This window comes from Falco biarmicus, chromosome Z, assembly GCF_023638135.1.
Source record: "Falco biarmicus isolate bFalBia1 chromosome Z, bFalBia1.pri, whole genome shotgun sequence".
NCBI lineage: Eukaryota > Metazoa > Chordata > Aves > Falconiformes > Falconidae > Falco > Falco biarmicus.
Genome location: NC_079311.1, coordinates 79,054,019 through 79,068,238, shown reverse-complemented (window position 1 = coordinate 79,068,238; position 14,220 = coordinate 79,054,019). Strand labels below are relative to the sequence as shown.

Below are 14,220 nucleotides of genomic sequence, written 5' to 3'. Positions count from 1 at the left end.
TCAGTTTATAATCACATACCCTCTGATCTCCTAATTCCATTTTTTCTTGCTTTGTTGCTGCTGAGTGAATAATCCATGAAATAGGGAGGATGGAGTTTAGCGTCCAGTAAAAACCTCTATAAAAATAATTGTCAGCGTAATCTTAATATTCTGCTTTTCTGATATTTTGCGCTTAGGGAGATCTGGCAATAAAAGATCAAAACAGATTTGTAGGAAGACACATTCCTTCAAGTAGGGAGCTCCTTTAACACTGATGCTTCTTCCAAACAAAAATAAATGAGTAGAAGATAAATACAGCAATACAGATTTAACTGTTTACACTTATTATTGAGGATACAAAGCCCTAAAAAAGAAGTTGTCTCTTCCTCCCTGTCTCAGGGCTTATTTATTATCTTTCACTCCACTTGGAGCACACATTGGGTTTACTTTCATTTATCGGTAATTTTCAAGGAAGATTTGATATGGAGTCGGTCGGGCTGACAGAGGAGCGTAGCTAGTTAACACAGTCAGGCACAGCACACTGTAATGAATCAATTTGTTTCAGACAACAGACATAATTAGCGTGAAGCTAATGGGCACACCGCGGGATGTGGGGCTGGAGCATCGTCCCTCGGCTGAACATGGCGGTGGGGCTGGGAGGGCTGTAAGCCCCAGTTCCTCTCCCCATCACTGGGCACGGGGTGCCCTGCAGCCCCCCACGAAGCTTCGCTAGCTCAGGACTAGCTTGTCCCCCGTCCAGTGTTGCTCCCACCAGGCTGGTGGTCCGTAACCCTTCCCCGGAGTGTGCTCCATCGCGGTTGCATCGTCTTCCCAAGGCCTCTGCTCACCAGCTCCCACACGGCGAGTGGCAGTGCTGATTAGGTGTGGGGGAGATATCTGCAAGGTCTCAGCTGGAGATTGACGCTGTGGAGGGAGGAGAAGGGAGATGGCATTCCTTTTCCCACAGGAATGTTTGCTGCCAAGTCTGATCCCCTCTGCGGCTCCCCAGCCTCCCCCGAGGGTCACTGGCTTGCTGGACAAGGTGAAGCAAGGAGCTTCCTGGACAGTGTCCATCAGACCCAGGCTCTTTCCATCCCTGAGGGCTGGAGGCAGGTGGTAGGGTGGGAGCCAGCCCCTCACCATGAGGCAGACCAGGTCCCCGCAAGTGGTGGGAAGGAGGTTTGGAGTCAGCGCAGCCAGAAACTGAGCAGGGAAGGACATCCAGGAGGTGGTGATGGATCCCACAAGAGATGCGGAGGTGGCATGGGGTGGCATTGGGAACCTGCTAGAGATGCAGAGGGTGGGATTGAGAACCTGCCTGATGGTCTTAGCCTTGCAAAAGGGGCTGGAGTGGGGCTGCAGTGTTCCTTAATGTGTACCCTGGGCTCTCTCGGAGGTAACAGCTCGGCTGTGAACTGAGTGTCTACCTGCAGCGGGGCCACGAGCGGGGGCTGGTAGAGGTGACACTGCATGAACACATGCTCTGTGTCCTGGGGGTTTCCAAAGGGTTAGTGTATTCAAAGTTATTCTGGCTGTTTGATGTATTCTGTGTGTGATGGGATTAATGTATTCATCACCTGCTGGAGGAAGTCACTCTCCTTTCCTGGGATTTCTCAAGTGGAAGGGCTGCTGGAGCCATGTGAAAGAGGAAACATCTTACAGATAAAAGAATGGGGAAAAAAATTAGGTTTTCCTTTTGGGTGTGGGCTTTTTGCTTCCGAATTTCCCTTTGAAGCTGGAGCTGCTCTGGCAGGGGAAGGTGTCTGCCAAGATGCACAGGGCATTTGATACCATGCTAACAAGTCCAAACAGGATTGGGAATGGAGCAAGCTCAGCTCATGGGTGAAGGCAGCAGGCAGTCATCTGCCTCTGGCCAGGCCCTTGCTCCCTGGTTGTCTTTCTCTGAGTGTTTAGGTGCAGCAACATACAACTCCTCGCTTGCCTCCCCCATTCCCAGATCCCTTGGGAAGATGTCCCTATGCAGGTTGTCCACATGCTGAGGTGACATGGGATACCTTCCAGGCATGAAGCAGCAGAAGGCTGCAGAACTGGAGACCTGCTGATCCATAAGGACTGCTCCCCTACTGCGGCACACAGCCATGACCAACAGTCCCTCCTGTTTGGGACCTCCAGTTGTACCAGTCCCCAAAACAATCATGTAGATGAGATGGACACTCCATGGCTCCCCTCGCTTAAGTGCTGTAGGTGCTGGCACTTGGCAGTGTGAAGCAATATGGCATCACCCTTTCACCACATAGCTCCTGGCAGGGCAAATCCAGCATGTGCCTAGAAAGATGTTGGCTCTGGGAGGATGTGGAAGAAACATGATGGGAGGGAGTCATTGCACAAGGTTCCTAGGGGAGGGGTGAAAGGCAAGAGGGAGCTTGTGGTGGTTATGAAAAGGGGAACAGGGTGGGAACCAGGAAGGACAGAGATAAAGAATGCGATGAAGAGGTGTGGAGGGAAGCAGAGGTTAAATCACAGAGGACCTGGAAAGAGTTGAAGGCGACATGGAGATTCACTGGGGCAGTGCAAGCAGGAGGTGATTACAGAGGTCCGAGTGAGAAGGGAGGGGAGGACAACCGAGAAGAGGCAGGGTCATTTTGGCATTATTGGACTCCTTTGCTAATGCTCTACTGTCTGTTTTGTCCTAGGGCGCTAAATGAGAATATGGCCAATGGCATTGAAGATCTTATCGGGATCCCATTCCCGAACCACAGCAGTGAAGTCTTATGTGGTTTAAATGAGCAGCGGCATGATGGTCTCCTCTGCGATGTCATCCTCATTGTACAGGACCAGGAGTACCGGACCCATCGGTCTGTCCTTGCTGCCTGCAGCAAGTACTTCAAAAAACTCTTCACTACTGGCACTTTAACAGACCAGCCCTATGTTTACGAGATTGACTTTGTCAAGCCTGAAGCACTTTCTGCCATCCTGGAGTTTGCCTACACCTCAACCCTCACCATCACCACCTCAAATGTCAAGCACATCCTCAGCGCTGCCAAGATGCTGGAGATACAGTGCATTATCAACGTATGCCTTGAAATCATGGAGCCCGACAGAGAGGCGGAGCAGGAAGATGACAAAGAGGATGAAGATGATGATGAAGATGAAGATGAAGGGGAAGAAGAGGAGGAGGAAGAAGTGGAAAATTTTGTCGGTCAGGAGAACCTAACCGATGTCCAAGAAGTAAGCTGTCACCAAAGCCCTTCGAAGTCTGATCTTACCGAAGAAGCATATACGGAAGCACCTAGAGATTTTCCAAATCACTACCCAGCCAGTAACTCCTCTGGACACTTGGGCATGATACGGGACTTCTCCATCGAGTCCCTGCTGAGGGAAAACTTGTACCCTAAGGCGAGCATCCCAGAAAGGAGGCCAGCTCTCTCTCCTTTCGCCCCTAGCTTCTTCCCTCATCTATGGAATGGCGATTTTAGCTCCTTCTCCCAGCTCGAGGAGCCACAAGTAGACAACGGCCCCTTGGATCTGGTGATCAAAAAGAGGAAGATCAAGGAAGAGGAGGAGAAGGAAGACCTGCCTCCGCCTCCTTTCCCTAATGACTTCTTCAAGGACATGTTTACCAACACCCCAGCAGCTCCCTTAGGGCGTATTAAGGCAGAGACTGACTATAGCGCTTATCTCAATTTCCTAAGCGCTACCCAGTTTGGAGGAGTTTTTCCCCCATGGCCCCTGAAGGAGGAGAGGAAGATAAAACCCAAGGCGTCCCAGCAATGTCCCATCTGTAACAAAGTCATCATGGGAGCCGGCAAGCTGCCCAGGCACATGAGGACCCACACGGGAGAGAAGCCGTATATGTGCAATATCTGTGAAGTTCGCTTTACCAGGTATGCGTTGGTGACCTCTGCCGTGCGTGAGGAGGGGGTGGGGTGGTTGGAGGGGCCACATCATCACCCATGGCTGATTCCTAAGCCACACGTCTCTTTTCCCTCCCAAAAAACAGCAAAGAAAGCAGGGCACGATCTCTACCCCTTCAGGAAAAAAGGGAGGAAGGGAGGGTGGAGGAAGAAAACAAAGCTACTGATTTTGGTGGGTTGTGGATCACATCCACAACTCACTGGATCCATCCCCTTGCTGGACAAAAGCTTAAATAAGTAACAAGCTGTTTTCAACCCCACCATCGTTCACCACAGTTGGACCAGAGGGAGCTGGAAAACAGATGGTCGAACAGCCAAGGAGGCTTCATCTCTAATGTGCTGGGAGATGCATTGAGTTGGGAGGGCCATTCAGCTGTGGGATGTAATTAGTTTGGGTTTGCACATTTTGGCATCAGTGTAGACCACAACCAAGTTGCACATGTTTAGGCATGACAGCGTCTGGGCTTTCTGAGGCTGGAGCGGTCCTAATTATTGTATGTTAGTAGCGAGGTGGGTGTTGGTCTCTTCTCCCGAGTAACAAGCAATAGGATGGGAGGAAATGGCCTCAAGTTGCACCAAGGAAGGTTTAGGTTGGGAATGAGGGAAAATCCTGTCACGGAAAGGGTGGCCAAGGCTGGCACAGGCTGCCCGGGGGGCTGGCGGCACCCGCCCTGGGGGGATTTATAACACCTGTAGCTGTGGCGCTCGGGGCCAGGGGTTAGCGGTGGCCTTGGCAGTGATGGGTTAGCAGTTGGACTGGATGATCTTCAGGGTCTTTTCCACCCTAAACGATTCTGTGATTCATCGCCCCAAATGCTGGCCACCCGAGCCTGGCACCTTGACTCCCTCCATGGTCAGTGGGAAGAGATCAGCACCCTCAGAGAGGTAGAAGAGGAAAGGGAATGAGCGAAGGCGTCACCCCTGACCACAAAGACAACTTGCGGGGCTTAAACTAAGGCAACCTTTAGGTATCTCAAGCTAGATGAGGCCAGCCCCGGCATGGGCTGCTCCGAGGCAGGCATGGCCGGCCGGATCCACCCCTCGTACCAAAAGCCTTTGCACCTCTCGCAGCCCCAGCAGACCCCTCGATGGTAATAAATCAGAGCGGGCTACACAAATCTAATGCTACGGCTTGCAACTCTTCTCTGAAAAGCTGAGCAAATTTAATCGGCGAGCAGAGACAAATAGATTCCTGGACCTGCTCTTGCTGGGTATAATTAATATCTAATGAGTACAATCTTTACCATAATAATAAAGCTTTCTGACAAGAGCATGGTATTTCAGCTCCTGGCTGCGTGTGAGAGAGAGAGCCCTATTAGGCTGGGGCGAGCAAACCACAGGAAAATAATATGCACAGTAGGCAAAGGCGAGCTCCTGACAATGGCCAGACACCTGGGGTGCTCCCACATTCAGCCTGTCTTTTCTTCTGCCATCCCTGTGATAACATTCGAGTGGAAGTTATGCAGATGATGAGGATTTGACCTGAAAATAAATTTCCATGCTCCCCTCCATTAACACAGCAGACACCATATTATAATGCGGGGAGCATCATGCCTTGGGCGGATGTATGCGACATGAGCTGGCTTACCCTGGTATCTGCAGGGGAAAGGCCGCTGCCTGGTGCTAATACCTGCCTGCAGGAATTTGGATCCGGCTCCTGCTGGTGCTGCATCCCCAGGTTAGCACTGGATCATCACCTCCAGACGCAGGTTCTGCTGGGAGGAGCGGGGTGCCTTCAGCCTGGTGAGTGTGGCTGCATCCTGAGCCGGAGGGACCACCTGGCCAGCCCCTCCCGCTGTCCCCATCCCTCTCCTGAGTGTAATGCTGCAGGTGCTAATTGCTGATGAGGAAAGAGCTTGGCTTGACCCATCACCGAGACCTTCTCCGTAACAGGGTGGACAGAGCTGAGCCCTCCCAGAGGGCTCCCAAAGTCCGGCACAAGCAAGGGCAGCACTGTTGGCTTCGTCTGGGGAAACTAAGGCACAGAGAGATGTTGGTACTGACTCACAGTCACTTCGAAGTTTGGTAGGAGGGTTCAGGTGGGAATTCAGGTATCCTGACCACTGCTCCAGACAGATTGAATCAGCACCTTGGAGGTTAAAAAGCTCCCCACCGAGATGGTCTAGCGTGGCCTTACTAAGGCAGGCTTAAACCCAACGGCTTCTACATTCCCCACCCCCACCCGTATTCTCAACAGCTTCTAAACACAAAGCACAGGGGCAGGGGGACTACAGTCCGATAAAATAATCACAAAGAAGATTGGGATAAACCTAACGGTGCAGTCTCCCTTCATCATTCATGAAAATGAAGTTGTTTGTTTGTGTCACCCCACGCAGAGCTGAAGGCTGGAGGGCTTTTCCTTCTTTAACACCCTGACCAAAGTGGAAATCTCAAAACATTGGCTGATTTTTAAATGCATTTGGAAGTATTTTGAGTAGCACGCAGGTGTTTGGTTTTGTGTGGTTGTTTGGTTTTTTTTTTTTAAGTCATTTTCAGCATTACTCTAATGTGAGAGCTCTCCTTTAGGGGAAAGAGTATCTAAGCAAAGTGCAGTGATTGAGATGTAGAAAGAGGTTTCTGCCCGGATTTCCTGAACGCTGCCGCTGTGTTAGGTGCTTTGCTCTCAGAGGAGGGTATTTTGTGCTTCCCAAAAACATCAGACTTGCAGCCACGGCAGCGAGCAGTGCCTTTGTTGGGAGGTGCAAGCCCAGGCTGTCCCCTTTGGGGTCCCCTGGGAATGAGAGTGCAGGGAAGCGGAGGTTCCCAAATGGGATTTCTGAATGCATCAGTCCTTTGCATTATTTCTGTGTTTAAGGAACTGTGGAGGAGCAAATTTGCTGGGGGAAACAGAGAAAATATATTTTCCTGGGTGGGGAATCCCCCAACCTCCCCATCAGATCCCTTCCCATCAGTGGGATCCTGCATCCCACGGCAAGGACCCCTCATGCACCTGGATCTGCTGCTCCTGACTCCCAGGGTTATCTGATCGCAGGAAGCAGGACTTCATTTAATAGCTCATTAATTTTTTCCTTAAACAAAGGCTGCTCAGCTTCTAGTCTGTTGTTTTACCCTGCTAAAACACTGGAGAAAACTGCAAATATTTCAGCTTTTCCACCAAGACAACCCCGGAGTGCTCAAGGAGAAACCGTTCCAGGCAGAAAGGTTAACGTTATTTATTCCTATTATTTGTGTTGTGACAGCTTGCAGAGCCCTAATCGCTCTCCTAATGCAATTGCATTAAGGTTATTCACACACACGGAGTGCGGTTCTCCTCCGGAGAGCCTGCGAGCCAAGCTCCCATCTCGCAGAGCCTGTGTTTCCCGTGCCACATCCTCCCCTGGGTGCTTCACCGCAGCTGGAGCATCTCGCTCCTCCCTAGCCTCCGAGCTTTTCCAGGTAAAGCCATAAAACCTCTCTTCCACCCCACAGGGATGCTGCCGGGGCAGGGAGGATTGAGTTTCTCCCTGTCTGCTGCCAGAGATGGGTAACAGCCTGAAAAAACCTCTGCCTGTATTTACATTATACGGTCCTGGCATGCTGCATGTTTATTAGGAAAAGTGATCCTGCTAGGTTAAACACTGCATATATAGGTTTAAATTATATTACAGGTGGGGCTGGTAACTCAGCTTTTTATTAACATTTCCCAGCTCTTCACATTACGAGCCCCTGCGTTCATCTGCTTACAACTTCACTGCACATTATCTGGTCGGGATCAAATTTTCCATGCTGCTTTGTCTGCTGCTGCTGAGAACTGATTTCAGCCCTTTCAGGGGAAACGGGCCCTTGGTAAAATCTTGGGATAACAGCATCTTTGAAACTTGCGGAGTGGGAAGTTGGGAGCAGTCCCCAGGCTTGGTATGGGGACTGAGAGGGGCTTTTTTTCTGTCTCCCTAAAAACCTCGTTACAGCCTTTGTAAAGGCAGGGAGCATGTCCACTGCCAGCGCTGCCGCTGCAGATATGGGACCAGGCTGGGACCGGTCCCCGAAGGCAGTAAAGCATCAGCTGATGAGGAAGTGACTCTCCTGCTAGGATGCTTCTCTGCATCCTTGATCCCGAGGGACTGGTTTGCAGGGATGTCCATCCCAGGGCTGCACTCCTCATGGTGTAGCTGACACCAGTGTGCCACCGGTCGTGTCACCAAAAACTATTTGAAGATGCACATGGGCAGGTTGGCAGAAATTAGTGCAAAGGCAGCACTTTGCAGGCTCTGAGGGCATGCCCTGCCAGTGTAAATGGATTTTTTGGGTGTATTTTGCCTTTTTTTTTTTTTTTTTTTTTTTTGCATGCTTACATATTTTATATATAATAATGACGTGACTCCATATAATCTACATATTCTTAATCACATGACTAACGTCTTGGGGGGATCATACTGAAAGCATTTGGGAAAGCAAGATGAATTTGAATTCTCCCACTTTGTTCTTCACATACTTGAACTCTGCTGGTGCAACCTAGGCAGCGAGCTCGGCTCAGCTCAGCTACGATGAGCTTTGCTTTTTATAATCGTGTGCCTTAGCTGTGATTTTTGTAGACTGCAAAAGGAAACGTGTGTTGGGGAAAAAAAAATAGCGATCAGACTGCCAGCTTGGGAAAATATTCCGGCTTTTAGATGTTCCCCTTAAAAAAAAACCAAACAAAAAACAAAACAGACAACAACAACAAAAACCCAACCAAACTGTATTTGTAAGTAAGTGCCATTGGGATGAATATTATGCTGTCCCACGGCTGTGTTTAAAACCCTTCTCCAGAATGGGTGTGGGGCTGGGTGTGTGCTGGCCTTGGGGGACATGGCAGGGAAGGACAGTGGGGTGCACAGTGGCATCTCTGCCTGCCTCACCCTCTGCCGTGCTCCTGCTTCAAACGAAAGCTCCTGAGACACCCAGTGGTCAGTGCAAGGATAAAAGGGAAGGAGCATCACCTCCAAGAGGGACTTCATTTGAGCAGTATTACCCCACATTGCCCGGCTCTCAAAACCCAACTGATTTCCTTATTTGCAGCCAGGAATATAGCTTGTACTATTTTAGATATACCCATACGTTTTAAGGGTTTATTCCAGAGGGAGTTTTCTTCCAATTTAGGCTGTTTTGAAGTCTCTGGGATAGGCTGCAAACTCCTACTGTGGAGGGATAAGTGTTTGCGATGCTCAGGTGCCGTCACACCGGGAAGGAGGCGGATACAAATGCCAGCCTGCGAGAGCATCCGTACACTGCGGGGAGCCCCGGGATGAGCTCCGCACCTTCCCATCGCTTTTCCCTCTCCTGATCCCAGGAGCAATCCCACCCACATCCCTTCCAGCCCACACCACCTGACCAAGCACCTTTTCTTTTGCAGGCAGGACAAGCTCAAAATCCACATGCGGAAGCACACGGGAGAGCGGCCGTTCCTGTGCATCCACTGCAACGCCAAATTTGTGCACAACTATGACCTGAAGAACCACATGCGCATCCACACAGGCGTGCGGCCCTACCAGTGCGAGTTCTGCTACAAAAGCTTCACCCGCTCTGACCACCTCCACCGCCACATCAAACGCCAGAGCTGCCGGATCGCACGGCCCCGGCGAGGACGCAAGCCAGCAGCATGGAGGGCGGCCAGTTTGCTCTTTGCTCCTGGTGGGCCACCAGTGGAGAAGAGCTTCATGATGCCACCGACGCTGGAGGAGATGAGTGGCCACCTTGGCGGTGCGGCCATGTGCCTTCCCGGCCCCAGCCCCAAGCACTTTCTGAGCGGGGCCGAGACCCCCTTCAGCCTGCAGGAGCTGGAGAGCCAGTTTGAAGAAACCCAGATGGAACTCTTCAGGCGAGCCCAGCTAGACATGGAGAGGAACGCGGGCATCTTTGCCTTCGCCCTGGGCCATAACGAAAACCTCGCTGCCCAACCCTTCTTCCCCCTCCCCGATCCTTGGAGCACAGGCTTCAGCGGCTTGGCAGGGCTCGGCCACGTGGCTCCCATCTCTGAGACGAGCAACTAAACCTGGCCCCACCATGGGTCCACTCCCTTCCCAGCAGGGCGACCGGCTCCCTCAGGGTCCCCACCTGCCCTTGCACATCATCTGGCTCCCAAGAAGCTCTTCATCCCCTCGCCACTGTGGCCTGCCGCAGGGCTTGGGGCACAGGGCAGCCCTGGGACCAGCGGGTGGGGGGGCCGGTGCTGCGCCCCATGGCCACCGGCACTTTAGACTCTGCAACGCACTTGGCTTTGGGGCCATGGGGCACGCACTGCCCTGTCCAGCCACCCACCGCTCGTGGCTCTGCCTGGGAAGGCCAGGCCAGGACTGCTGCTCTCTTCAATACTCCTGAAAATGTCACTTGCCTTAGTCCAGGGCATGGCCATCACCATGAGATGGCTCTTCTGGGGGAGGTGTTCCCCGTTTTCCACCCGCAAGTCCTGCTGGACACTGACAAACTGTCCAGACTTGGTTTTGATACGTTACATTCCTTGGCCCTTTTGGTCAAAAGGATTGTTTTATTTTTGTTTTCTTTTTTTAAATCAATTCCTATGTCTGGCAACAAAACTTATTCTAAAGGGGATAAAGGGGAAGGTCAAGCAGCCGCGTTGGGAAGGGGAGGATGCTGGCTGTTGCCTTTCTCAGCATTATATCAGATTTGCAGGGCTGGTGAAAGCCCTGCTGTGCAGGATGAGTTGGGAACCTAAAAAATAATAATAAAAAAAAAAAAAAAAAGAGAGATGGAAAAACATCCAGGAGCAAATCTGGGTGGAAAAGGAGGGGTTTACTTGTTTTGGTTCTTTGGCCATTTCAAAATTTCAGAAGGAGAACCAAAGCCTCTTTTGAGTATTTTAACTTCAGTTGGTTGAAAAGGTGAAGGAACGTTTTTAGAAGGATCAGAAATGTTTTATTCTGGGCTTTTATTAAACCCTCACTATGTGAAAATAAACCATGTGGGAATTTTGAAATGGAAAAGTCATTTCAAACCAGAGTCAGAATTCACTGCCGCTGACCATTCTGAAATATCTGGGGTTTTGTTCTTAATTCCCCCTAATTCCTATATATATATTTTGATAACAAAAATTTACAAAACACCTGAGTGTCCCCCAATCTGCGATGCTGATGGGAAAAAAATGGATGTGCAAATATCACTGCTGCTTGTCTCAAGGGATCTTTGTGGGAAAGGAGTCCACTAAAGATGTCTTGCAGATGAGATTGTCTACTTGCGAGCAAGCAGAAATACCGTTTCTTCACCATTTGTTGCTTCAAAAGATGAGACAGTAGCATATGATGGGGTGCTCCAAGCTGAAGGTCGCCCATGGTGGCCAATAGGTCCGGGGTCCTCTGCAACATCCCTGCAGACCCTGGCTTGGCCACCCCTGTCTAATAATTCTTTTGAGACCAAAAAATTGGTAGACAATTGGCTGGAATTGCCCTGTCAGCCTCCTTCAGCCCCTAAAAACATGAGCTACCCTTGAGGATAAAGGCGTTTTGATGGCCACCTGCATCCGACGGCTCCTCAGATGTGGTGGGACCCCACCTGAGTCTCCTCTCAGATGTGGTGGGCTGAGATGGCTTGTGGTGGGTGCCCCGGGAAGTTGGTTTTACATGAAACCAGCACTTGAAAATGTAAATGTTACAAATTAGGTCTTTTTCTTTCTTTTTTACTGTTACCTTTCAATGTCAGCAGAATCAAAAGGGCATGAGAGGACCATGGGTTCATAAATTTTTTGGGTTTCCCATCAATGGTGCCACTCTGAAGCAGTAGCTGGATGAGGATCTCCCCACCCGAGCATGGTGGGGACACAGGGGGTCTAGGATCCACAGACCCCCATGAGGGCACGAAGGACTTCTGCTCTGAGACCATCCACAGCAGAACGATCCCAAGGAACTGCCCAACACTCACTTCCTCCTCCAAAAAGAAATCCACAAAGACTCCACGTGCAACAAGTCAATGGAGGGAAAAAAAAAAAAAAAAAAAGAAAGGAAAACTTAAAACTGCATCAAACTTTTTTTTTTAATCCGTATCAACTTCTTACACAAGCGACGTTTTGCAGATGACTGGTTACTTCAGGTGTTTTTTTTGTCTACGATTTGGAGTCATTGTAAAGTATCCAAAGATGCTGAGTACTGTATAATCTACAAGGACTTGAAGCAAGGTGTTTTTTGTGTCTCAGTTTGTTTGTTGGGTTGGTTGGGGTTTGGTTTTTTTTTTTTTCCTATTTGTCTAGGGGGAAAAACCTTTGCAATTTTTCTATTTATAACTATTTTTATGTGATTGCTTTATGTACAAAACAATGGAAAAAAAATCAAAAAAGGAGAGAGAAACACACACACAAACAAATTTGCCTTAGTTACTCACGGGACAATCACCCTTAACTTTCATCAATGCTAGAAAGTGGATGGAAAAAAAAAAAAGAGACTTGATCCTTCTATGTATTTATTAAACTGTATTATTGATGCTCTTAAATTATTAGCAGGACTTGGTTCTCTTGCCTGTGGCCATGCTGAGAAGGCGAAGCTGCTGCAGATGCTGAGCGGCCTCCCTCCTCAGGCTGGCATGGCCATCCCCATGGCCTCAGGTCTATGGGTGTTTGCTGGACACGTAGATTTGGTGCTTTCCAGTGGCACCTTTTGGAAAGCTAAACTGATCACAGATGAATGAAGCATCTAGCTGGTACAGGCTCCAACCCGAGGAGGCTGCTGGCGTTGTGATGCTGATGACAATTAACAAGTTAAGGTTGATTTTCCCGCTTTGCACTGGGTTGGGTTGGGTCGGATGGAGCTGGGTGCTGGCATTGATCATGTCTTGGGGTGGGGAGGGACAACTAGAGAAAAGCCTATTTCTTCCTGTTTTGATGTTGTGCAGTGACTCCAGGCCACAGGTATCCCGGTGGGAGCCCAGCTGAGCGCGGAGGTGCCTTCCCGGGGCTCTGCTCGCCTCCCCCAGCCAGGCAGGCTGTGATGAGCAACAGGCCTGGGGCTGGAAGGACACAGGGCTCTCTCCCAGCTCACAGCGTGGTGGCTTCTTGTTCATCTTCTCACCACGGCTCCTAGGGCCTGGCTGCAGCAGGTACTGGGGAGCACTGGACTGTGTTACGGGCAGCGTGGCCAGCAGGGCAAGGGAGGGGGCTCTGCCCCTCTGCCCCACTCTGGTGAGACCCCCCTGCGGTGCTGCATCCAGCTCTGGGCTCCTCAGCACAGGAGGGACATGGACCTGCTGGAGCAGGGCCAGAGGAGGCCACGGGGATGGTCAGAGGCCAGGGCACCCCTGCTGGGAGGACAGGCTGGGAGAGCTGGGGTTGTCCAGCCCGGAGAGGAGAAGGCTCCGGGGAGACCTTACTGCAGCCTTCCAGTACTTAGAGGGGGCTTAGGAGAAAGATGGGGACAGAGATTTTAGCAGGGCCTGTCGCGACAGGACAAGGGGGATGGTTTTAAACTCAAAGAGGGGAGATTCAGACTAGATGGAGGGAAGAAATGTTTTACGCCGAGGGTAGTGAGGCACTGGCACAGGCGGCCCAGAGAGGTGCCCGATGGCCCATCCCTGGGAACATCCAAGGCCAGGCTGGACGGGCTCTGAGCAACCTGATCCAGCTGAAGGTGTCCCTGCCCATGGCAGGGGGCTGGGCTGGAGGGACTTTGAAGGTCCCTTCCCACACAAACCATTTGATGATTCTATGAGCTGACATGAACACAAGCCCTGTAATTTGTTGCCGCTGAGGAGTTGCAAAATTTCCTCATTATTTTTGAAAGAGGTGCAACCCCCTGGAAAATAGGTTCCCAGTAGGAACGGTGGGACTCATCCCACGTCATTCAGTCATTTGGAAGTGAAGTAACAGACACCCTGCGCACATTGAGACATCTACATGTTGACACTTCAGTTCTGGGTGTCCTAACCTGCAACGTGATTTCCAGCCTTCCTCTGAAGCTGTCCTGGCTCTGGAGGGAGGCAGGTACCGCTGGAGGGTGAGTCACCCCACCTACGCTGGACCTCCCAAGAGTGGGATGAATCACCTTCCACAGCACCTACCTGCTACCTACCAGCGTGGTTGGGAAAAAGGAGCTCGGACTAAACTGCTTGCTTTTCCCATAGCTGCTGTGAGGCAAGGTCAGCCGTGGAGAGGGACGTTCCCGTCACTGCAGCTCCCTTCTCTCTGCTCAGGTGATGGGGCAGTCCCTGGCAAAACCTTTCCCAGGAGGATGGAAAGATGGCACAGCCCAGGGACCATTCCCAGCTCAGTCAGCTTGACTTCTTCCCAGTATGTTTTCATTGGGAATGCAATGGGAAACAAGGGTCCAAGCCCACCCTCACAAGCCTGGGCACCAGGGTCTCGGGCTCATGAGTCATATGCCCCACTGCAATTGCAGCAAAACACACCAAGTTCTCACAGCCACTGGTTATTTTCCTTCCCTCACACTCC

At 50.9% G+C, this 14,220-nt stretch overlaps 1 protein-coding gene across 2 annotated transcripts in view; it reads left to right on the top strand.

Moving 5' to 3' along the window:
* The window catches only part of ZBTB7C (zinc finger and BTB domain containing 7C), a 161,809-nt gene extending 148,673 nt beyond the window's left edge, over positions 1–13,136 (top strand). For both annotated transcript variants that reach the window (XM_056325290.1, XM_056325291.1), the window contains 2 exons: positions 2,634–3,824; positions 9,187–13,136. In XM_056325290.1, coding sequence (XP_056181265.1) covers positions 2,650–3,824; positions 9,187–9,823 — 1,812 coding nt within the window. In that variant the 5' untranslated portion in view covers positions 2,634–2,649 and the 3' untranslated portion in view covers positions 9,824–13,136. The remainder of the gene's footprint in view (positions 1–2,633; positions 3,825–9,186) is intronic.
* Positions 13,137–14,220: the final 1,084 nt, after the last annotated feature.